Source organism: Doryrhamphus excisus, chromosome 5, assembly GCF_030265055.1.
Source record: "Doryrhamphus excisus isolate RoL2022-K1 chromosome 5, RoL_Dexc_1.0, whole genome shotgun sequence".
NCBI classification, from domain to species: Eukaryota; Metazoa; Chordata; class Actinopteri; order Syngnathiformes; family Syngnathidae; genus Doryrhamphus; species Doryrhamphus excisus.
This window is the reverse complement of record NC_080470.1, coordinates 1706018-1730553: the sequence shown is the minus strand read 5'-3', so window position 1 is coordinate 1730553 and position 24536 is coordinate 1706018. Positions and strand designations below refer to the sequence as shown.

General features: G+C 38.6%; 2 protein-coding genes across 9 annotated transcripts in view; one reads left to right on the top strand and one right to left on the bottom strand.

The window, feature by feature from the left end:
* The window catches only part of slc5a5 (solute carrier family 5 member 5), a 59548-nt gene that overhangs the window by 2440 nt on the left and 32572 nt on the right, over positions 1–24536 (top strand). For 5 of the 8 annotated variants that reach the window (XM_058072377.1, XM_058072378.1, XM_058072372.1 and 2 more), the window contains exons 1-5: positions 3–479; positions 3870–3892; positions 3968–4120; positions 15834–15964; positions 16071–16222. The gene's annotated coding sequence lies outside the window, so the exon portion shown is untranslated. Of the gene's footprint in view, positions 1–2; positions 480–3600; positions 3695–3869; positions 3893–3967; positions 4121–15829; positions 15965–16070; positions 16223–24536 lie in introns of those variants that run through there. The other 3 variants (XM_058072373.1, XM_058072376.1, XM_058072375.1) reach the window with 3 other exon arrangements.
* jak3 (Janus kinase 3 (a protein tyrosine kinase, leukocyte)) lies at positions 676–24108 on the bottom strand. The gene is made up of 24 exons (XM_058072371.1): positions 24027–24108; positions 20149–20355; positions 19937–20054; positions 18090–18207; positions 16543–16688; positions 16067–16370; positions 15853–15975; positions 15621–15778; positions 15438–15549; positions 15166–15346; positions 14940–15064; positions 12859–12990; positions 12692–12779; positions 9929–10053; positions 9722–9860; positions 8233–8384; positions 6672–6822; positions 6437–6564; positions 5061–5250; positions 3804–3928; positions 3534–3706; positions 2234–2351; positions 1188–1301; positions 676–901 (listed from the first exon to the last, which is right to left on the bottom strand). The coding sequence occupies exons 2-24, from the start codon at positions 20345–20347 to the stop codon at positions 782–784; spliced, it is 3339 nt and encodes a 1112-aa protein (XP_057928354.1). The 5' UTR covers positions 20348–20355; positions 24027–24108; the 3' UTR covers positions 676–781.

Sequence of the window (24536 nt, the reverse complement as noted above, 5' to 3'; positions counted from 1 at the left end):
CATCCACTTCAGTCAATGTCCAACTCTACGTCATGTCAAATGCTAAATATGTGTTCCTAATTATGTGATGATCTCACGCTGCACGGTTCTATTCAGCTGTAACTAAAGTCTTTTGGATTTTGCTCACTATCATGGCGGCCAAACACTTGCAGGACGTACTACGGAAGTGGTTACGGAAGTGGTTACAGAATTGGCGGTTCTAGCTAGTCAGCTAGCTAACTAGCAAGCGTCCGTGTTCCTCAGCCACTGTAAGTTGTTAACATGTCCCGCTATCCCGCATTCCCTCATCTTTATATTCTAGGATGGTATTTTCAGCTGTAACTAAAGTCTTTTGGATTTTTGCTCACCATCATGGCGGCCAAGCACTTGCAGGACGTACTACTGAAGTGGTTACGGAATTGGCGGTTCTATGGACTGGACTTGCATACCGGTGTTTAGCTAGCTAGCTAGCTGGCTGTCGTCCGTGTTTTTCAGCCACTGTAAGTTGTTAACATGTTGGTTGTTTGTTCTGTTAATTTTTGCCATAAATTAGTTGTGTCTATGTATGAAAACGTTGTATTTAAACCCCTGTAGGTTGTAGTTTTATACACATTTTGAACGGCATATTGCTTTGAGGTGTAGGGTAAATATGGCACTGTTGATCAAGCTAGTTGTCCCCTCCGCCTCAAAATAATGAAATGACAAACTTTTAATAATTCTTAATACTTTTTTTTAATCAAAGTATCACATAAGTAGACAAATTGATTTCCTAAATAGTTTTTGAACCATTTCGGTACTTCAGTTAGCCTTTCAGGTTTTCTCTCTCTTCTCTCATGATGCTGTCAATGTCATCCTCCAGGCTGGAGAAACATGGCCGCTCCTCAAAGTTGTACGTCCAGCACTGTGTCATCAAAGTGTAGACCTTGTGTGACAGTGAGAACATTTAGTTATTATCTCTGCAGTTTAGTGGGACTTAAATGACTTAATTAGTGCAGAATTGAAGTGCTCGGCTGTAATTAGGCCAACAACACTTCCTGACATCATGACACTGCTCAATACTGGCATTGAAACAGGAGCTCAGAACATTGAGAGATTCTCCTATCACATGAAAATATTAAAAACAATCAGAAATAAGCTAAGAATAACTTCCGTGGTCACTTTCTTGGCCTCTGTCATGAATAGGGGAAATAGCAAATAGCAGGATTTACCTTTGGTGGGCAGTTGGGAGGAGGAGGCAACCTCCAGTTATTCTTCAGGGCATTTAGAAGATGCATTGAAACGGATAGTCCGTGCACACTGTTTCCAATCTCCTGCATACACAGCTGAAACATACATGATAATATTCTGTATGACTCTTTTTTTTTTTTGGTAAAGTGTTGCCTCAGTTCTTGTACAATGTCTTAGTTATGGCAGAAAGCAAAAAAGTGATGTTAAATGTTCATTTATCCACTTCCTTTACAGCCGTCCCTTGTTTATTGCTGTTAATTGGTTAAGATAAGTCAATTTCCGCGGAGTAGGAATCAATAATACATGAAATAGTTTTGTAGTAAGAACACAGAAAACTTGTTTTTGACCTTGTATATATGCATAGAGCTCTGTAGACATGAAAAAAAAAAACACTATAGTCACATTTGGACTGTTATTACTTAATTAGTAGATGCGATAATCCAATTAAAAATCCATATTAAATAATATAATTAATATTAATAATCCATATTAAAACATCAAGTTAGCACTGAAAAAGTTCCTTGTTGTGATATCTTGAACATAATGTGGATTGATCACATGGCATTAAAAGAAAATGCCAACATCAGCGTTGTTTATGACCTTGTATATATGGATAGAGCTTTGTCGACATGAAAAAAACACTATAGTCACATTTGGACTGCTATTACCTAATTAGTAGATGTGATAATCCAATTAAAAATCAATAATAAATAATATATTTCATATTAATAATCCATATTAAAACATCAAGTTAGCACTGGAAAATGTACCACTTCCACACGGAACGGGAGGAGAACTTTTTCTCTGACTGCATGCAGTGCAATTTAAAGTAATGTAAGGTAATGTATCATCAACATTATTATTACTGATGCCCGGTAGTGACCAGAATACTGCATTTTTTTAAATTATTTCGTATGGGAAAAATTACTTCGATGTTTGTACCTTTGCAGTTTTCGGCTTACCTTTGGTCTAATCCTTTAATGACAAAAACCGAGGTACCACGGTATTACGCAATAATTAATCTCACTTTTTGGGGGCTGGATTTTGCATCGCAGTAGGAAAACAGCTCATGAAGAACAACTCCGTAACTCCAGACGTCTGACTTTTGGGAGAATCTGGACTCGTTGATGGACTCTGGGGCATACCTGCATCAACAAGAGTGAATCGTTAGTTTCAAAACCGAAATATGTGTAATACAAAAATCGGCAATATCACTTCATTATTACGCATTTGATAACAAATTTAGTATGTATGGTTGGTGCTTTTCTAACGTCCCACATTACAAAATAAATGTTGTATGATTTATGTTGATATGGGATCAATATCAGTACAGGCTGATAATCAAGGCGGCAAAATCGGAATTGTATCAGAAGTTCGGGACACGCCTCCTCCAGAATCTCCTGTGTTTTGCGCTACTTCAAATTTAACCTGCACTGTTTTTGTCCATGAAATACACAGTAAACCTCGGATATAATATACAAAAATATTTGCGATTCAGCATTCACGACCCTAAGTTCTACTCTTGTGACATCTCCTTTACTTCATAACTACTGCTAATACTTCAAATACTGTGCTGCTCGGTAGCTTTTTCTTTGGCAGGAGCCAATCTCGAGCTATCAGTACACTCACGGCCAGCTTGTCAACACACTGGAATATAATAAAAATAAAAATAATGCTACACTCATCACACAGCAACTTAACACTCAAAATGTATACCTAAGAAATATACATACAGTAAACCTCGGATATATCGGATTCAATTGTTCCCACTGGTTTTGTCCGATATAAGCGAAATCCGTTATATGCGTATACTGGAAAATGTCCGTTTTACGCATATATCGGATTTATATCCGGTATATGCGTAAATGGGATTTTATCCGTTATAAAAAGGCACTTCCTTGACTATGTTTCCAATGTACCTGGACGCGCAGGCAACGCTGCAAACGCTGCAAATGACGTCGTATAGCGGCCTGTCACGATTCGGCGAATCGGAGCGCCACGATGCGGCCATCCGATATATGCGAGGGAAATTTCATGGAAATGCATTGGAACGGGACTGGAGATTTTGTCCGAAATAGGCGAAATCCGTTATAAAAAATCCGATATATGCAATGAATTTTTATTGGAAATGCATTACAGAAAAATCGGTTCTTTTTTATCTGTTTGTTATGAGCGAATTTCCGATATATCCGAGTCCGATATATTCGAGGTTTACTGTATAATAAATTGGAGAAAAGTCCGCAATTTTGGTGTTGTCATGAATGGATGCTATTGCTCCCGCAGCCAAACCAGTTGAGAACCATTCTTACAAAGATACGGAAACCTACCAGAAAACGGGGCTCTCTCCAGGCTGTGTGACTCTGTAGTATTCCTTGTCCAAGGGAACAATCTTAGTCAGTCCGAAATCCGCAATTTTCACCAGGGAATCGCTAGCCACAAGGATGTTTCTGGCCGCCAGGTCTCGGTGCACGTAACGTAATGTCTGCAGGTACGCCATTCCCTGGAGTAGACATGTCAAACGTGTTTTTATTGTTATTTATTATAGAGATAATGTGAGATAGCGATAAGTGTGATTGTTTTTTCATGGAAGTTCTCACCTTACATATCTGTGATGCAAAAAGTAACAGGCGCCTGATGACAATGTTGTGTTTGTTGTTTTGTAGATATCCAATAAGACTTCCGTGGGGTAAGTATTCCATCACCAAACTCATATCCTGACGACCTGTGAAAAAAATCCATACAGATCATCTTTACATTTTAGTTCAACTACTTCCGAAAAATCACATTCTGTTGTGAACTTTGCCATAACGCGCCATGGATGGATGGATGGATGGCACGGCAATGCTGCATGTGTCCACCAGAGGGAGACAGCGGAGCCCAGAGGGAGACTGACGTCATTGCAGCGCCGTTGTAGGTACAAATGAATGTGTTGCTTGGGATGCAATGCATGATGTGAAAACGTAAAAACATTTTTTTTTTTTTCATTTTAAACTTGTATTGGTACCTTATTCAGTAAACCTCTGATATATCGGACTCGGATATATCGGAAATTCGCTCACAACGGACAGATAAAAAAGAACCGATTTTTCTGTAATGCATTTCCAATAAAAATTCATTGCATATAACGGATTTCGCCTATTTCGGACAAAATCTCCAGTCCCGTTCCAATGCATTTCCATGAAATTTCCCTCGCATATATCGGATGGCCGCATCGTGGCGCTCTGATTCGCCGAATCGTGACAGGCCGCTATACGACGTCATTTGCAGCGTTTGCAGCGTTGCCTGCGCGTCCAGGTACATTGGAAACATAGTCAAGGAAGTGCCTTTTTATAACGGATAAAATCCCATTTACGCATATACCGGATATAAATCCGATATATGCGTTAAACGGACATTTTCCGGTATACGCATATAACGGATTTCGCTTATATCGGACAAAACCAGTGGGAATAATTGAATCCGATATATCCGAGGTTTACTGTATGTATATTTCTTAGGTATACATTTTGAGTGTTAAGTTGCTGTGTGATGAGTGTAGCATTATTTTTATTTTTATTATATTCCAGTGGGTTGACAAGCTGGCCGTGAGTGTACTGATAGCTCGAGATTGGCTCCTGCCAAAGAAAAAGCTACCGAGCAGCACAGTATTTGAAGTATTAGCAGTAGTTGTGAAGTAAAGGAGATGTCACCAGAGTAGAACTTAGAGTCGCGAATGCTGAATTGCAAATATTTAGTTACGTACCTTACCATTAAACAAATAAGCACCAGTAACAAGCTAAAAAAAAAAACCCACTAAACAATTCTAAAAGTCTATTTTAATTGAATTTTTGTATTATATTTGACATTTGTATTACCCATGCTGTAGCAGACACCTCGGTACTTGACGATGAAGTCGCAGTGCAACATGCTGAGGGTTTTGATCTCCTTGCGAAAGTCTTCCACGGTTGATTGTTTACTGGGCTGCAGCTTCTTTACAGCAACCATCTCACCCGTGTCATCTCCCAGTGGGTCATAACGACACAGTTCAACCCTGCCAAAGTTTCCCTGGGGTAAACAAAAAAAGACATTAGCTCAGATGTTAACCTGTCCATCAGGGATATATGTTTTGTTTTTGTTTTTAACAAAAGAGAATAATAATAATAATAATAATAATAATGGGGCTGCACGGCGGTCAAGTGGTTAGAGCACAGACCTCACAATCCCATCTCTCGGCCATCCGTGCATGCGTGGGTTTTCTCCGGGTACTCCGGTTTCCTCCCACATTCCAAAAACATGCTAGGTTAATTAGCGACTCCAAATTTGTCCATAGGTATGAATGTGAGTGTGAATGGTTGTTTGTCTATATGTGCCCTGTGATTGGCTGGCTGGCCACCAGTCCAGGGTGTACCCTGCCTCTTGCCTGAAGACAGCTGGGATAGGCTCCAGCACCCCCACGACAGTATCACTCGGATACTGTGAACATCCAGCAGCAACACAACATTTTGGCATGACTACTATTTTGATGAAAAATATACTGAACCAGGGCTGCACAGCGGCCGGGTGGTTAGCACACAGGCTTCACAGCTAGGAGACCCGAGTTCAATTCCATCCTCGGCTATCTCTGTGTGGAGTTTGCATGTTCTCCCCGTGCATGCGTGGGTTTTCTCCGGTTACTCCGGTTTCCTCCCACATTCCAAAAACATGCTAGGTTAATTAGCGACTCCAAATTGTCCATAGGTATGAATGTGAGTGTGAATGGTTGTTTGTCTATATGTGCCCTGTGATTGGCTGTCTGGCCACCAGTCCAGGGTGTGACAGCTGGGATAGGCTCCAGCACCCCTGCGACCCTCGTGAGGATAAGCGGTGGAAATAGATTAATAATAATAATAATAATATTCATCATCATTATAATAACACAGGCTACTAATCTAAAACGCCACTTCCTGTCCACATGTCTTATTGAAACACACATGAGTCATATTTTTGTCTTAAATGGCTTATTTTCTCTTAATATATGTACTATATTGGGTGATATGAATGTGAAGATGACTATAGGGGTGTTATTTAATGTCTAGAGGGCTCTAACAATGCCAAAAATCATACTTTGAAATGATCTATGAAAATATTCCTTTCATTAATATTGAATCCTACTTTGAATTGTCGAACCAATTATTATCTATTATTATTATCTATTAAGAGGTCCCCCACCATTCCCCCCCCCCCAGAAAAACAACAGCGGAGTCATGCCTACCTTTCCCAGCAGTGACATAAAACGTAGGTGCCGCTCCTCAAATAATGTCTGGTTATGCAGGGAGGGGCCGGATGTTCGACACCCTGGGTTCAGTGCGACGGGTTCAGTGGCGTGGAGTATCACATAGTCTATTTTGAAACCATTAAAAAAAAAAAAAAATCTCATTCACGGGTCGGTATAGTTTGTAAATTGGTCTCTTGATGAAGATGAAGAACTGTACATTCAGCGTCAGTACCTGATGTGATGAGACTGTTGAGGTCACGGATGAGACCGCGACATGAAGGTCTGAAGGCTGCCTTGTAATTCATACACTGGCTGATCAGATCAGCCAGTTCCGTCCATTGAGAGGCCGCAAGCTGCTGGAAGCTTTTGTAAAACTGCTGCTTCTACAATAGGAGTGTGGAATTTTTGCTGAGAGATTGACAAAACTGCCATGCTACCGCGTTTAATCCCAGTTAGTCCCACATGGACGTTTTGCTCACTAGGGTGCATCAAAAAAACACAATTATTGAATTTTGATATGTCTGGGTATTAAAAGTGTTCCAATATATGTAGAAACAACACATAGAAAATATTTTTCCCAATACATGATTATTTAGGGGTGCCACCATACATCATCTTTATGTTTTTGTGGACTAAAGTGGTGAACAGTTCAATGGTCGCCATGGAGATTTGAGGTCAGCAAAGACTGCATCTCAAGAACTCTCATGTGATCTTTATGTTTTTGTCGGTATTTATACTCCTATTACATATTACTAGCAAATTTGCGGTTTTGTCTTTTGTAATTTGAATGATTTGTAGTCATATTTATAGAGTATTTAGTGCTCATTGCCTCTACTGTAGCTAACATTAGCTAGCTACAGTTTGCTAATGACAGTTAGCTAATAGCCGAGCAAGCATAACATCAACAACAGTAATATAGAATCGACCAGGGGTCTCAAACTCAATTTACTTGGGGGGCCACTGGAGCTAGGGTCTGGGTGAGACTGGGCAGCATCAGGTTCCCCCCCAAAATAAAAAAAAAGAAAAATATACAAACATTTTCAGTGCTTTGGTTCCGATTTTCTACAATAAAAGCTCTGATAAAACATTCCACTGTTCTCAAATATCTTAATTTTTATTTTTCTGCACAAAATAAGATGAAAAATAAATGAACAAATCAAGAATAAAGAAAATCAATCAGTAATAAATAAATAAAATTAATTATTTTTTCAGATTAAAATTAAAACATTATTAGAGCCCTGTAGACATGACAAAACACGACTATAGTCACATTTATACTCTTTTTATTTACAACATATTGCGCAACTGCAGGGTCTTGAGACACATGCTAACTCGCAAACTAGAGAGCTAGCGACCTAAACGGTAGCCTTCAAGTTATTTCCTTTCAACTTAAATAGCCAAAAACGTACCACTTCCACACGGATAGGGAGGATAACTATTAACAGTTATTTAACCTTTAACATGAACATTAATCAAACGTAATATTTTTTTCTGAAAGTACAAAAATAACAGGAAGATTAGTAAAGTCGAATTCAGGACTGTACCAAGTCACAGTACTGAAATGGTTGGTTATCACTTCCTGTTAGCACTTCCCAATGACACATCTCTGCCATAAACAGACATGACATGTATGCATGTATGCACGTACGACCCCAAGCACATACTTTACCCCCCCATGGACTGTTCACACATGACCCCCCTAAAAAAAAAAAAACCCAAAAGACATGAATTGAAAATTTCCCATTCAAATTTGATGCACCCTAATGGCCACTTTACTGTTTTTTTGAACATACCTGTTGAAGGTCCCAGTCTTGAAGCGGCGCATTTCCACCGTTAAAGATTTCCCACACAGTGGCGCCAAAGCTCCACTTATCACTCTCCAAGGTCAGGTTGTCTGGGGCCTTCAGTACCTCAGGCGCCACCCAGGGAATTCTGTCTAGGATAACTGAAGAGCATACAGAAGTGTTTGTATGCATCAGTAGCAAACTATAACGTGTTCCCAATTGTGTAATACAGTAAACCTCGGATATATCGGACTCGGATATATCGGAAATTCGCTCACAACGGACAGATAAAAAAAGAACCAATTTTTCTGTAATGCATTTCCAATAAAAATTCATTGCATATATCGGATTTTTTATAACGGATTTCGCCTATTTCGGACAAAATCTCCAGTCCCGTTCCAATGCATTTCCATGAAATTTCCCTCGCATACAACATAGGTAAGTTTCAGGAAAATATCAGCTCCCAACTAAAAAAAAAAAAAGAATATACAGTAAACCTCGGATATATCGGACTCGGATATATCGGAAATTCGCTCACAACGGACAGATAAAAAAAAGAACCAATTTTTCTGTAATGCATTTCCAATAAAAATTCATTGCATATATCGGATTTTTTATAACGGATTTCGCCTATTTCGGACAAAATCTCCAGTCCCGTTCCAATGCATTTCCATTAAATTTCCCTGGCATATATCGGATGGCCGCATCGTGGCGCTCCGATTCGCCGAATCGTGACAGGCCGCTATACGACGTCATTTGCAGCGTTTGCAGCGTTGCCTGCGCGTCCAGGTACATTGGAAACATAGTTAAGGAAGTGCCTTTTTATAACGGATAAAATCCCATTTACGCATATACCGGATATAAATCCCATATATGCGTAAAGCGGACATTTTCCGGTATACGCATATAACGGATTTCGCTTATATTGGACAAAACCAGTGGGAATAATTGAATCCGATATATCCGAGGTTTACTGTATGTATATTTCTTAGGTATACATTTTGAGTGTTAAGTTGCTGTGTGATGAGTGTAGCATTATTTTTATTTTTATTATATTCCAGTGGGTTGACAAGCTGGCCGTGAGTGTACTGATAGCTCGAGATTGGCTCCTGCCAAAGAAAAAGCTACCAAGCAGCACAGTATTTGAAGGATTAGCAGTAGTTATGAAGTAAAGGAGATGTCACCAGAGTAGAACTTAGAGTCGCGAATGCTGAATCGCAAATATTTTGTTACGTACCTTACCATTAAACAAATAAGCACCAGTAACAAGCTAAAAAAAACAACCTTTTTATAACGGATAAAATCCCATTTACGCATATACCGGATATAAATCCGATATATGCGTAAAACGGACATTTTCCGGTATACGCATATAACGGATTTCGCTCATATCGGACAAAACCAGTGGGAACAATTGAATCCGATATATCCGAGGTTTACTGTAGAATACAGCTCATAGTGTTTCCTTAATGTAGTATTACTCTTCAATGTTCTTTACCATCTCTGCCTATCATGGCAACGCTGATACCAGGGTCGCTTAGCTTGATGAAAGGAGAGCTGCCCTTGGTTATGTCACCTTCTCTGGCCAGTAGCACGTTTTTGGCACAGATATTTCCATGAACAATGTTCTTTTCTTCCTGTAAGGAACACGGTCGTCACGCTTTTCAACGTTTCTTGACATCCACAACAGAAATCGTTTCCTCACCAGAAAGTTGAGAGCACAGGCGAGTTGTTTGGCGACGTCAAGTTTCCAGCTCACTGACACGGATCTCCCCCTCTTTAGGTAAAGGTCGAGGGCGCCGTACTTTACAAACTCTTGGACCATGATGTCTGCAAAGAAGTTTGCTTTAACAGCTGCACTCGCAAGTTAGCAAAGGGTCAAAGTGATGCTAGGTGAAGCTTTGAATCATCAGAGCTGGTCCCCGGGCCAAAACGGCGCCCTTTATGTCGGTCACTTGTATTGTTTTCATTTTAAAGGGTCCCTGACACGTGTGGGTTTTCTCCGGGTACTCCGGTCTCCTCCCACATTCCCAAAACATGCTAGGTTAATTAGCGACTCCAAATTGTCCATAGGTATGAATGTGAGTGTGAATGGTTGTTTGTCTATATGTGCCCTGTGATTGGCTGGCCACCAGTCCAGGGTGTACCCCGCATCTCTCGCCCGAAGACAACTGGGATAGGCTCCAGCACCCCCACGACAGTATCACTTGGATACTGTGAACATCCAGCAGCAACACAACATTTTGGCATGACTACTATTTTGATGAAAAATATACTGAACCAGGGCTGCACAGCGGCCGGGTGGTTAGCACACAGGTTTCACAGCTAGGAGACTAGGGTTCAATTCCACCCTCGGCCATCTCTGTGTGGAGTTTACATGTTCTCCCCGTGCATGTGTGGGTTTTCTCCGGGTACTCCAGTTTCCTCCAACATTCCAAAAAACATGCTAGGTTAATTAGCGACTCCAAATTGTCCATAGGTATGAATGTGAGTGTGAATGGTTGTTTGTCTATATGTGCCCTGTGATTGGCTGGCTGGCCACCAGTCCAGGGTGTACCCCCGCCTTCTGCCTGAAGTCAGCTGTGATAGGCCCCAGCATACCCCCACAATCCTAGTGAGGATAAGCCGCATAGAAACATAACTGAAGAAAGTTGAAATATTGGGAAAAAAAAAAAACATTTTAAAAATTTTGGAAGAAAAACTACGTATTAATCATTGAAAAAACTGTGAAAAAGTCCCAAAAAGATGACATAATAACTGTTTATAGGTATGAATATGAGTGTGAATGGTTGTTTGTCTATATGTGCCCTGTGATTGGCTGGCCACCAGTCCAGGGTGTACCCCGCCTCTCGCCCAAAAGACAGCTGGGATAGGCTCCAGGTAAAAAATGAATGAATATAGTTATATACATGTTGACCAGGACCGGGTTTACTTACATGGTTTATTGCACGGGTTTTGAACATAATTTTTGACAGCCTTTTATGGTATGTAAAAGGTCCCCAAGTAAAAAGCTATGCAGAGAAATTTGTGTCTTTTTATCCAATCAAATAAAAATAATGATTTGCAAGCAAAAACTGGATTTGCAAGAAAAAAAAATGGCGCAAACAAAACTAATATATTTGCAAGTTAAAAAAAAAAAAAAACGATTCGCAAGCGAAAAATTTGATTTGAAAGAAAAAAAAAGTTACGATAAGCGGTAGAAAATGAATGAATTTGAAAAGTTGATAAGTCATGTCAGGGACCCTTTAATATGTAAGGTAACATACAAAATACCTACATACAAATACATGCTAAACTACATACACAAATATAAGTGTTTCCATTTTCCATGTTAATAGTAATAACTAGTTTCATTCATTCATTCATTTTCTACCGCTTTTCCTCACAAGGGTAGCAAGGGGTGCTGGAGCCTATCCCAGCTGTCTTCGGGCGAGAGAGGCGGGGTACACCCTGGACTGGTGGCCAGCCAATCACAGGGCACATATAGACAAACAACCATTCACACTCACATTCATACCTATGGACAATTTGGAGTCGCTAATTAACCTAGCATGTTTTTGGAATGTGGGAGGAAACCGGAGTACCCGGAGAAAACATGTAAAAGAACATGCAAACTCCACACAGAGATGGCCGAGGGTGGAATTGAACTCGGGTCTCCTAGCTGTGAAGCCTGTGTGCTAACCACCCGGCCTCTGTGCAGCCCTGGTTCAGTATATTTTTCATCAAAATAGTAGTCATGCCAAAATGTTGTGTTGCTGCTGGATGTTCACAGTATCCGAGTGATACTGTCGTGGGGGTGCTGGAGCCTATCCCAGCTGTCTTTTGGGCGAGAGAGGCGGGGTACACCCTGGACTGATGGCCAGCCAATCACAGGGCACATATAGACAAACAACCATTCACACTCACATTCATACCTATGGACAATTTGGAGTCGCTAATTAACCTAGCATGTTTTTGGAATGTGGGAGGAAACCGGAGTACCTGGAGAAAACCCACGCATGCAGAGGGTGGAATTGAACCCTGGTCTATGCGCTAACCACTCGTCCGCCGTGCCACCCTTATCTAGTTTCAATGTAAATAAATTCCCAGTGAATTTTGCCCGATTATTTTGGGACCTTTTTTTGTTGTTTTTTTTGGACCAACCAGCTCTGATAATCATCCATCTGATTTTGCAACTAAATTTTCAGAGACGGTACAGACGCTTGCTGGAGTTTCTGGCCCTGAAGCCTTTTTTGCAACATTTGAACCTCTCTTCTTGAAGTTCTTATTGATATGATAAATGGTTGGTTTAGGTGCCATCCTACTAGAAGCAAAGTCCTTGCCTGTGAAGTCCTTATTATTCTCATTCAATCAGAAATGTTTTTTGGGGGATTCGTTCATTTTCATGAACAAAGCGGGACTTTGCAATGAATTGCCATTTATCTTATGACTCCTCATAACATTCCGGAGTCTCGAGTTTTCAACTTACTTTTTGTTCCATGAACGCTGATGCCGTAAACCAAAAGGAGGTGCTTGTGCGAGATTTGACTCATGATGCTGGCAGCTTCGAAAAAAGACTGAGTGACAGAAATGACAAGTCAACATCCTCGGTTTCAACATTGATCGAAACAACATTTCGATTCGGATTAAACTCACTTCCCAGCAGTTCTTGTGAACGCCGTTGAGTTCTTTCAGCAGAACATCCGTCACATGTTTCTCCCCATCACGGATGTCTATTTTGGATCCTTTAAAAACCCGAGTAAAGGATCCCTGTCCGAGGCTTTCACCCTTTATAGGAGGAGGAAAGAAATACACAACCAATATTGGATTTGTTAGAATTTCGCCAGGTCATAGAACTAGAATCGATATTGACGATGAATGGGAAATTTTTAATTCCATTGAAATTTAGCGGTGCCACCTCACACATAAACTTTTGTAAAATTTCAGAAAATGTGCAATTGCCAAAAAGTTTACCTGGAAATGTGTCTGGTAATACAAATGTAAAATATTTGCGATTCAGCATTCACGACTCTAAGCTCCTTTACTTCATAACTACTGCTAATAACTTCAAATAATCAATAATCTCGAGCTATCAGTACAGTCATGGCCAGCTTGTCAACCCACTAGAAATAGCAGGTGGTAATTTACTCATGGTGTCATTTTACAAATAATGCTACACTCATCACACAGCAACTTAACACTTAAAAATGTATCAATACTCAAAGGTACCAATACAAGTTTAAAATGAAAAAAAAATGTTTTTTTTCTAATGAACATAAAAATGTCTTTTGCAAAGTTTTGAGGAAATCCATCGAGATTTAAGGGTGCCACCTCATACATAAACTTTTGTAAAATGTCAGAAAATGTGCAATTTCTAATTGTGCAATTGCCAAAAAAAAGTTGACCAGGAAATGTTGAGTACAATGAACAGTGCCTAAAATAATAAATGGACAAGTGTACATCAGATTATGTAGGACTACAGTACCACTCTTGATAAATATGAGGCATCAGCAATACTGTCTACTCCAGGGGTCTCAAACACGTGGCCCGTGGGCCATATGTGGCCCGCAGGCCCCCGCCTTGATATGAAAGTTTAATGTTTAAACTTAAATAGCCAAAAACTTACCACTTCCACACGGATAGGGAGGATAACTATTAACAGTTATTTAACCTTTAACATGAACATTAATCAAACGTAGTAATTTTTTCTAGGTGCATGATACCATACAGCAGGGGTCTAAAACACGCGGCCCGCGGGCCAAATGTGGCCCGCAGGACACTAGTTTGAGGCCCCCACCTTGATATGAAAGTTTAATGTTAGTGCGGCCCCGCGCAAGTTTGATATGGATGCTGTATGGTATCATGTACCCAGAAAAAATTATTACGTTTGATTCATGTTCATGTTAAAGGTTAAATAACTGTTAATAGTTATCCTCCCTATCCGTGTGGAAGTGGTAAGTTTTTTTTAAGTTGAAAGGAAATAACTTGAAGGCTACCGTTTAGGTCGCTAGCGGTCTAGTTTGCGAGTTAGCATGTGTCTCAAGACCCTGCAGTTGCGCAATATGTTGTAAATAAAAAGAGTATAAATGTGACTATAGTCGTGTTTTGTCATGTCTACAGGGCTCTAATAATGCTTTGTTCATTTTAATCTGAAAAAAATAATTTGTCTACCCACCAACTATATGTGGTTTCTTAAGTTTTTATTATTATTATATTTATTACTGATTGATTGATTTTCTTTATTCTTGATTTGTTTATTTATTTTTCATCTTATTTTGTGTAGAAAAATAAAAAGTAAGATATTTGAGAACAGTGGAATGTTTTATCAGAGCTTTTACTGTAGAAAATCGGAACCAAAGCACTGAAAAAGTTATTATATATAAATTATATAAATTATATATATATTATTATATTTATTTATTACTGATTGATTTTCTTTATTCTTGATTTGTTTATTTATTTTTCATCTTATTTTGTGTAGAAAAATAAAAATTGTAGATTATTATTATTGTAGAAAATCGGAACCAAAGCACTGAAAAAGTTTGTATATTTTTCTGTTTTTAATTTTTTTTGGAAAACCTGATGCGGCCCAGCCTTGCCCAGACCCTAACTCCAGTGGCCCCCAGGTAAATTGAGTTTGAGACCCTTGGTATATAGTATATTAAAAGAGTTTTTGGGTGTCCTGAACATATTATCTGGTTTAGATGATTTCTTATGAGAAGATTATGACATCATACCCATTTTAGGTCTTCATATTTGATCATGTGGAACTGGATATGACTACATTTTTTCCTCTCAGGTGTTGGGGACCGTCGAGCCTCTACAGAGCTGCCGTCGCGTATGATGATGAGATTCGTGAACTCTGTCGAGGGATCAGAAAACATATTTTTTTTTCAACTTTTGATACGCTTAGCAAAGCACGCTTAAAAATGGCGTCATGTTGTGGAACAACCGACAACCGACCTTTGGGTTGGGGTGGACAGCAGCGGTCGAGCTTGGCCGGTACTCGATCCAGCAGCAGTTTATGTTGTCGGTAAAAACCGGTGAGCTCTCTCAAACTGGAAAAGGACTGCTGGACACCAGGAAGACGGTAGAAGTCGTTCTTAACGATGAGACAGTCTTTGTAATCAAGTCCGAGCGACGTCTGAAGGCGCAAATATTCCATATAAGTCACAATATTGTCTTAGGTAGGAACATCGGGAAGAATTTTTTTTTTATCGGAATATTTACAGTACCTGAATACAGACAGTGAGAAAGAAGTTATCAAACGTTTTGGGACTCTGTCGGAGTAAGAACGTTCCACTTTTAGATCCGGATTTTTTCAATTTGTCGACCGCAAACTCTGATCTGATCGACGGAATTTAGTCATTAAGAGTCGTCGTTAGAGTACAACTGAATAATCAGTGAAAAGGACTCACGTGATTGGTCCGTGGCAGCGGTTTTTGATACCCTCCAGAATACTTTCAGGGGCAACGTCCTGACAGAAGTAGTGGTTGGAGTCGATGGTCAGTCTGAAGTAGCCATCAACGAGCGATACGAATGATAACGCTTCTTTGAGAGTCTGGAAATTGGCTTCCTTTGGAACAAAATCATATAAAAAATGTTTTATCGTTGTTTTTTTTGATAGGTAGGGTCAATGGTATCATTTACCAGACATCGGTCGTCATGACGAGTCACCGTCACCATCCTGCTGTCTTGGAGAACCAGCTCATGGGATATCCGTTCGATGCTAATCGAAAGGATGTCCTGGAAATCACAGAAGGTTTGCCATTCCTACAAAATAAGAGTACCATTTGTTTACTAATTTTATTCCACTATAATTCTAACTATTTGAATCATCACGATTCTTGACGTTCGGTCTCACCAAGGAACCATCAGGCTGACAACTTCCACTGGTTTGAATGCCGGTTTCGCCACCGACTCTCATGTGACTGAACGTTCCGCCGGAATGACAAGAACCAGCGTTCACAAAGTAGACTTCGCTTCCCACGTCGGGAACGATTCCAGCCATTTCAACCAGGTATTTCAGTTTCAAGCTGCACTCGTCCACTGAGCGGCTTCCGAGTTTTAAGAGGAAACGCTTCAGAGTGGTTCTGATTCGATAGCGGTCCAGGCGGTTCCGTTTCTGGATGTCGCGGCGGTGTGACGCAGGAAGGCACGATTTGTAGCTGAAGGGAAAGAACGCATAGAATTCTTACGTTATTTTCCTTTTCTGCGACTTTAGTCAAAAGAGCTACACAGAAACTTGTCTTAAGTCTTAAGGGTACTACAACAAAAACTGAGAGAAACCCAGTCGGGAACTTTCCAGTTCCAACTTAGACCCCTTTTCTAAGTCAGTACCTGACAGTCTTGCAGAGATCCCTGACGCTCAGATGATGCTCCTTCGCCATCCTCCACAAGTCCAGCACTGCAAGTCCAAGGCATTCTTCTTGAGTGCTCAAAGGCGGAGTCACTCCCGCTTCACCCCTGATAAAGTCACTTCGTACCTGTACCCCCCCAAACAAATCAGTATCATAGAAATTAATGACATTTTATAGTCACATTTATACTCTGTTTATTTACAACATATTGCGCAACTGCAGGGTCTTGAGACACATGCTAACTCGCAAACTAGAGAGCTTAGCGACCTAAACGGTAGCCTCCAAGTTATTTCCTTTCAACTTAAATAGCCAAAAACTTACCACTTCCACACGGATAGGGAGGATAACTATTAACAGTTATTTAACCTTTAACATGAACATGAATCAAACGTAATAATTTTTTCTGGGTACATGATACCATACAGCATCCATATCAAACTTGCGCGGGCCGCACTAACATTAAACTTTCATATCAAGGCGGGGGACTCAAACTAGCGTCCTGCGGGCCACATTTGGCCCGCGGGCTGCATGTTAGAGACCCCTGATTTATACATATTTTGCTAAGTATTTTCTGAGAGATAATTTTAAATCTTTTTTTAATCTTTTTTTTATAGACATGACAAAACACGACTATAGTCACATTTATACTCTTTTTATTTACAACATATTGCGCAACTGCAGGGTCTTGAGACACATGCTAACTCGCAAACTAGAGAGCTAGCGACCTAAACGGTAGCCTCCAAGTTATTTCCTTTCAACTTAAATAGCCAAAAACTTACCACTTCCACACGGATAGGGAGGATAACTATTAACAGTTATTTAACCTTTAACATGAACATGAATCAAACGTAATAATTTTTTCTGGGTACATGATACCATACAGCATCCATATCAAACTTAACATTAAACTTTCATATCAAGGCGGGGGGGCCTCGAAGTAGTGTCCTGCGGGCCACATTTGGCCCTCGGGCCGCATGTTTGAGACCCCTGATTTATACATATTTTGCTAAGTATTTTCTGAGAGATAATTTTAATCTTTTTTTAATCTTTTTTTTATAGACATGACAAAACACAACTAGTCACATTTATACTCTTTTTATTTACAACATATTGCGCAACTGCAGGGTCTTGAAACACATGCTAACTCACAAACTAGAGAGCTAGCGACCTAAACGGTAGCCTCCAAGTTATTTCCTTTCAACTTAAATAGCCAAAAACTTACCACTTCCACACGCATAGGGAGGATAACTATTAACAGTTATTTAACCTTTAACATGAACATGAATCAAACGTAATAATTTTTTCTGGGTACATGATACCATACAGCATCCATATCAAACTTGCGCAGGCCGCGCTAACATTAAACTTTCATATCAAGGCGGGGGCCTAAACTAGCGTCCTGCGGGCCATATTAGGCCCGCGGGCTGCGTGTTTGAGACCCCTGGCTTAGCTGATATCAAAACTTGGATGGAACAAAATCAAATCACATTGACGAACGTGCACGTGAATGAAGATGTTTTTCCTTACCTGAGCAAAGAGGTAGTCAATGACTTTGTAGTCAAACACGGGACTGATTCCATCTCTGGTCAGAGTGTAGCGATAAGACCTTCGTGGTCCTTGTCCATACCAGTTTCCAAAGAAATACCTGAACATGAGGGAAGAAAAAAGTAATTCACATCTTGATTGACATCTGACGAGACCTTTACTTTATCAGAACCCAAAAATGACGGTTATTGATATTTACAGCAACATGCTGTACCCCACTACGCGTCTGTCTATACCTGGGGTGGGCAAACGTGTTTGAATCCGGCCCGGATTTCAACTTTTAACATACAAACTGTCAACATGACTTGCAAGTCGGTTGTCTTATTTAGTTAAAAAAAAAAAAAAACATAAGGAGCTCAGTCATCCGTTTCTCCTTCACATCAAGAGGAGTCAGTTAAGGTGATTCGGGCATCTAGTCCGGATGCCTCCCGGACGCCTCCCTGGTGAGGTGTTCCGGGCATGCCCAGTCGGGAAAAGGCCCCGGGGGCAAACCTTAGGAGGGATTATGTCTCACAGTTGGCCTGGGAACACCTTGGTGTCTTCCCGGTGGAGATGGAGGAGGTGGCCGGGGTCCGGGAAGTCTGGGCTTCCCCACTGTGACTGCTGCCCCCGCAACTCGGACCCGGATAAGCGGAGGAAAATGGATGAATGGATGGAAAACAACAAAACTGTAAAATGACTAAATGACATAGTTTGATGTGGTTTGATGTTTAAAGTTCTCCTGAAAAAAGGGTCATGAGAACAATTAGAGAAATAATTCAAGGAAAATTATAAGCATAAAATAGTGTGTGTGTGTGTGTTAAATATATGTTCTGGCCCCCCCCCCGGACAATTTTGTTAACTCAATGCGGCCCACCAGTCAAAATATTTGCCCACCCCTGGTCTATATGAACACACTGTTTTTAAAACAGTTAACTGCAAGATGTTGACTAGTGAATTTTATTTTTATTTTATTAAAAAAAAATGTTTTAATTTTTATTTAATTAAATTTTATGTATTTTATTTATTTGATTTTTTAAAAAAAAAATTTTTTTTTTATTTATTTATTTATTTTTGCTAGTGAAAAAAAATAGTGAATTTTCATTCATTCATTTTCTACTGCTTTTTCCTCACAAGGGTCGCGGGGGGTGCTGGAGCCTATCCCAGCTGTCTTCGGGCGAGAGGCGGGGTACACCCTGGACTGGTGGCCAGCCAGCCAATCACAGGGCACGTATAGACAAACAACCATTCACACTCACATTCATACCTATGGACAATTTGGAGTCGCTAATTAACCTAGCATGTTTTTGGAATGTGGGAGGAAACCGGAGTACCCGGAAAAAACCCACACATGCACAGGGAGAACATACAAACTCTACATAGAGATAGCCGAGAGGTGGAATTGAACTCGGGTCTCCTAGCTGTGAAGCCTCTGTGCAGCCCTGGTTCAGTATATTTTTCATCAAAATAGTAGTCATGCCAAAATGTTGTGTTGCTGCTGGATGTTCACAGTATCCGAGTGATACTGTCGTGGGGGTGCTGGAGCCTATCCCAGCTGTCTTCAGGCGAGAGAGGCGGGGTACACCCTGGACTGGTGGCCAGCCAGCCAATCACGGGGCACATTTAGACAACCATTCATACCTTTGGACAATTTGGAGTGGCTAATTAACCTAGCATGTTTTTGGAATGTGGGAGGAAAACTCCACACAGAGATGACCGAGGGTGGATTTGAACTCTGGTCTCCTAGCTGTGAGGTCTGCGCACTAACCACTCGACCTCCGTGCCGCCCTAGTGAATTTTCAATGCTATATAAAAAAATATATATATATTTTCGGAGTAAATACTCCTACCTGAGTCTGAAGCGGACGTGTATGTTTTCTTCCATTTTGAACACGTGTGATGGAGGATACCAGAATGAGAGGTCACCAGATGCTAAACCAAAAAGACTTTGGTAAACTGGTAAAATTTCTGGAGAAATAAAACAAATATAGCATGCAAAAAATTAAAAAAAATAAGACAAAAGTTCAAGCAGGAAGCCTCCGTAAAGAATAATACGTCTTACCGCATCTTCTGGCTGCTTGGATGCAGATATCTTCAGCAGAGATGTGCCCAGCTGATACGTGTATTGTTGATGCATCCTTAGTGACAGGGAGGAAGTAGACGTGTACTTGTAAACTGGGACCAGTACTCGTGCTGGACCTCTGGCTTCCTCCGCGGTCTCTGACTATCAGAGGAGTAAACTCCTCCTGACTGAGATCCATGGATGCTTCTGAGGATGAAATGATCACAGTATCATTAAGTGTAGTTCTTTCTATCACCAACTTGTTATGTTGGTATTGGTTTTTATTATAGGGGTCTCAAACTCAATTTACTTGGGGGCCACTGGAGCTAGGGTCTGGGTGAGACTGGGCCGCATCAGGTTTTCCAAAAAAAAAAAAAAAAAATTAAAAACTTCGATTTGGTTCCGATTTTCTACAAGAAAAGCTCTGATAAAACATTCCATTGTTCTCAAATATCTTACTTTTTATTTTTCTGCACAAAATAAGATGAAAAATAAATAAACAAATCAAGAATAAAGAAAATCAAGTTTTATTTACAACATATTGCGCAACTGCAGGGTCTTGAGACACATGCTAACTCGCAAACTAGAGCGCTAGCGACCTAAACGGTAGCCTTCAAGTTATTTCCTTTCAACTTAAATAGCTAAAAACTTACCACTTCCACACGGATAGGGAGGATAACTATTAACAGTTATTTAACCTTTAACATGAACATTAATCAAACGTAATAATTTTTTTCTGGGTACATGGTACCATACAGCAGGGGTCTCAAACACGCGGCCCGCGGGCCAAATGTGGCCCGCAGGACACTAGTTTGAGGCCCCCGCTTTGATATGAAAGTTTTTTTTTTTTCTTCATATGAAAGGTTAATGTTTGTTACGGATGCTGTATGGTATCATGTACCCAGAAAAAATTATTACGTTTGATTCATGTTCATGTTAAAGGTTAAATAACTGTTAATAGTTATCCTCCCTATCTGTGTGGAAGTGGTAAGTCTTTGGCTATTTAAGTTTAAAGGAAATAACTTGAAGGCTACCGTTTAGGTGGCTAGCTCTCTAGTTTGCGAGTTAGCATGTGTCTCAAGACCCTGCAGTTGCGCAATATGTTGTAAATAAAAAGAGTATAAATGTGACTATAGTCGTGTTTTGTCATGTCTACAGGGCTCTAATAATGCTTTGTTCATTTTAATATGAAAAAAAATAATTTGTTTATTTATTTTTCATCTTATTTTGTGTAGAAAAATAAAAAGTAAGATATTTGAGAACAGTGGAATGTTTTATCAGAGCTTTTATTGTAGAAAATCGGAACCAAAGCACTGAAAAATTTTGTATATTTTCCTGTTTTTATTAAATAGGACGCAACTATTCATGACGGCACAATTACATAACATATGTGCTTGGATAAATATTTTCTTTTCCAAAAAAAAGAAAAAAAATCAATTGTATAATCATATAATTAATCAAAGTAGGATGTTTTATTTGTGCTATGTTTATTGAGTGGGCGGTCCATGACCTGGTGTTGTATTTGAGTCATAACTCAAATATTGTCAGGCAAAGTGGATGTCAATCCATGTGTCGTGGCATCACTGATATGTTTTGAAAAAAGGACAACTGCTGCAAGGCATTTCTAGGTTTGCTTACTTTATTATTATTACTTTATTACTTTGTTCATTACTTAGCTTCAATGGGAAGTCATCACAAGTTTTGCTGATTTGTTTTGGCCGGGCCGGTTTTGGCCATAAATATTACATTTGATTATTGCAAATATCTAAATTAGAAGATGATTCGTTTTCTTTGAACTTTACCGATAAAAAAAAAAACATTAACGTTTAACGAATCCTGCCATGATTCTGACAGTTGAAATATTATTATTTATTATTATTATACTGTTATTTTTTATATTTTTTAGTGGAATCCAAGTTTTAGTGTATTGTATATTTAACCAAAGTTAATTCACTTACCTAATTATGCTAAGCTAATTCATTAACCTAGCATGCACAGGGAAAACATGCACAGGGGAGTCCACGCAGAGATGGCCGAGGGTGGAATTGACTCGGTTATCACTGTCTGTGAGGCCTGTGTGGCAAACACTTGTAGGCCGTGCAGCCATCTTATCTTATCTTATTGTATGTTATCATATCTTATTGTATCTTATCTTATTGTATCTTATCTTATTGTATGTTATCCTATTGTATCTTTTCTTATTGTATGTTATCTTATCTTATTGTATCTTATCTTATTGTATCTTATCTTATTGTATCTTATCTTATTGCATCTTATTGTATGTTATCTTATCTTATGTTATCTTATCTTATTGTATCTTATCTTATTGCATCTTATTGTATGTTATCTTATCTTATGTTATCTTATCTTATTGTATCTTATCTTATTGCATCTTATTGTATGTTATCTTATCTTATTGTATCTTATCTTATCTTATTGTATCTTATCTTATTGCATCTTATTGTATGTTATCTTATCTTATTGTATCTTATCTTATCTTATTGTATCTTATCTTATTGTATCTTATCTTATGTTATCTTATTGTATCTTATCTTATTGTATGTTATCTTATTGTATCTTATCTTATTGTATCTTATTGTATCTTATCTTATTGTATGTTATCTTATTGTATCTTATCTTATCTTATTGTATCTTATCTTATTGTATCTTATCTTATCGTATGTTATCTTATCTTATTGTATGTTATCTTATCTTATTGTATCTTATTGTATCTTATCTTATTGTATGTTATCTTATCTTATTGTATCTTATCTTATTGTATGTTATCTTATCTTATTGTATCTTATCTTATTGTATGTTATCTTATCTTATTGTATGTTATCTTATCTTATTGTATGTTATCTTATCTTATTGTATCTTATCTTATTGTATGTTATCTTATCTTATTGTATCTTATCTTATTGTATGTTATCTTATCTTATTGTATGTTATCTTATCTTATTGTATCTTATCTTATTGTATGTTATCTTATCTTATTGTATCTTATCTTATCTTATTGTATGTTATCTTATCTTATTGTATCTTATCTTATTGTATGTTATCTTACTGATGTTATCTTATCTTATTGTATGTTATCTTATCTTATTGTATCTTATTTTATGTTATCTTATTGTATGTTTTCTTATCTTATGTTATCTTATCTTATTTTATCTTATTGTATCTTATCTTATTGTATCTTATGTTATCTTATTGTATGTTATGTTATCTTATCTTATTGTATGTTATGTTATCTTATCTTATTTTATCTTATTGTATCTTATCTTATTGTATCTTATCTTATTGTATCTTATCTTATTGTATCTTATGTTATCTTATTGTATGTTATCTTATCTTATGTTATCTTATCTTATCTTGTGTTATCTTATCTTATTGTATGTTATCTTATGTTATCTTATCTTATGTTATCTTATCTTATGTTATCTTATCTTATTGTATCTTATCTTGTGTTATCTTATCTTATGCGCTCTGGAAAAAGAACAACTCCTGCTGCAAGACATTTGTATGTTTGCTAACTGTATTACTTTGGTTACTTAAGTTAAACGATAAGTACTCACAACAAGTTTTGGAGATTTGTCTTGGCTGGCAGCACAACTTGGCACATGAATATTAATATTGCATTAGATTGTTTGATATTATATCCCCAAATTACCAGCGTAAGTGAATGCGTCACCGCCGGCAGCTGTTTTTCTTAGCACTTGACAGAAAAAAAACATTTGCTTTCCGTGTGAAATGCATAAAAAAACGAGAATCCTGTTTTGAATTATGGAACAATACAGTAAGTCAGTGATTCAGTTGAAACATTATTACGTTTACATCATGGAGGATTGAAATTGGAGTTTATGTTTTAATTCACTTACGTGCCCCAAGTCCACTTCTGATCTTCCCCGGAAAAGAGAAGCAACAAGCCTGCTGTGGTTTCCCTCTTCGGTGTAGAGGTGCTTTGCAGTTTCCTGTCACGGTGACAAACAGTCGAAACTGCAAACATGTCCGCCGTTGTGTTCAAACTGTTCTATACGTCTAAAACAATTAATAATAATAATACATTTTATTTGTATAGCGCTTTTCAAAATACTCGGAAAAATTTCGGTTGAATAAAAACAAGTAAACAGAGTAAAAGATGAGTTAAAATACAACATTCATTTGTTTACACCAGGGGTCTCAAACTCAATTTACTTTGGAGGCCACTGGAGCTATGGTCTGGGTGAGACTGGGCCACATCAGGTTTTCAAAAAAAAAAACGCATTTATTAAAAACAAAAAAAATTTAAAAACTTTGCTTTGGTTCCAATTTTCTACAAGAAAAGCTCTGGAAAAAAAAATATTTATTAAATTTATTAAAAACAGAAAAATATCCAAACTTTTTCAGTG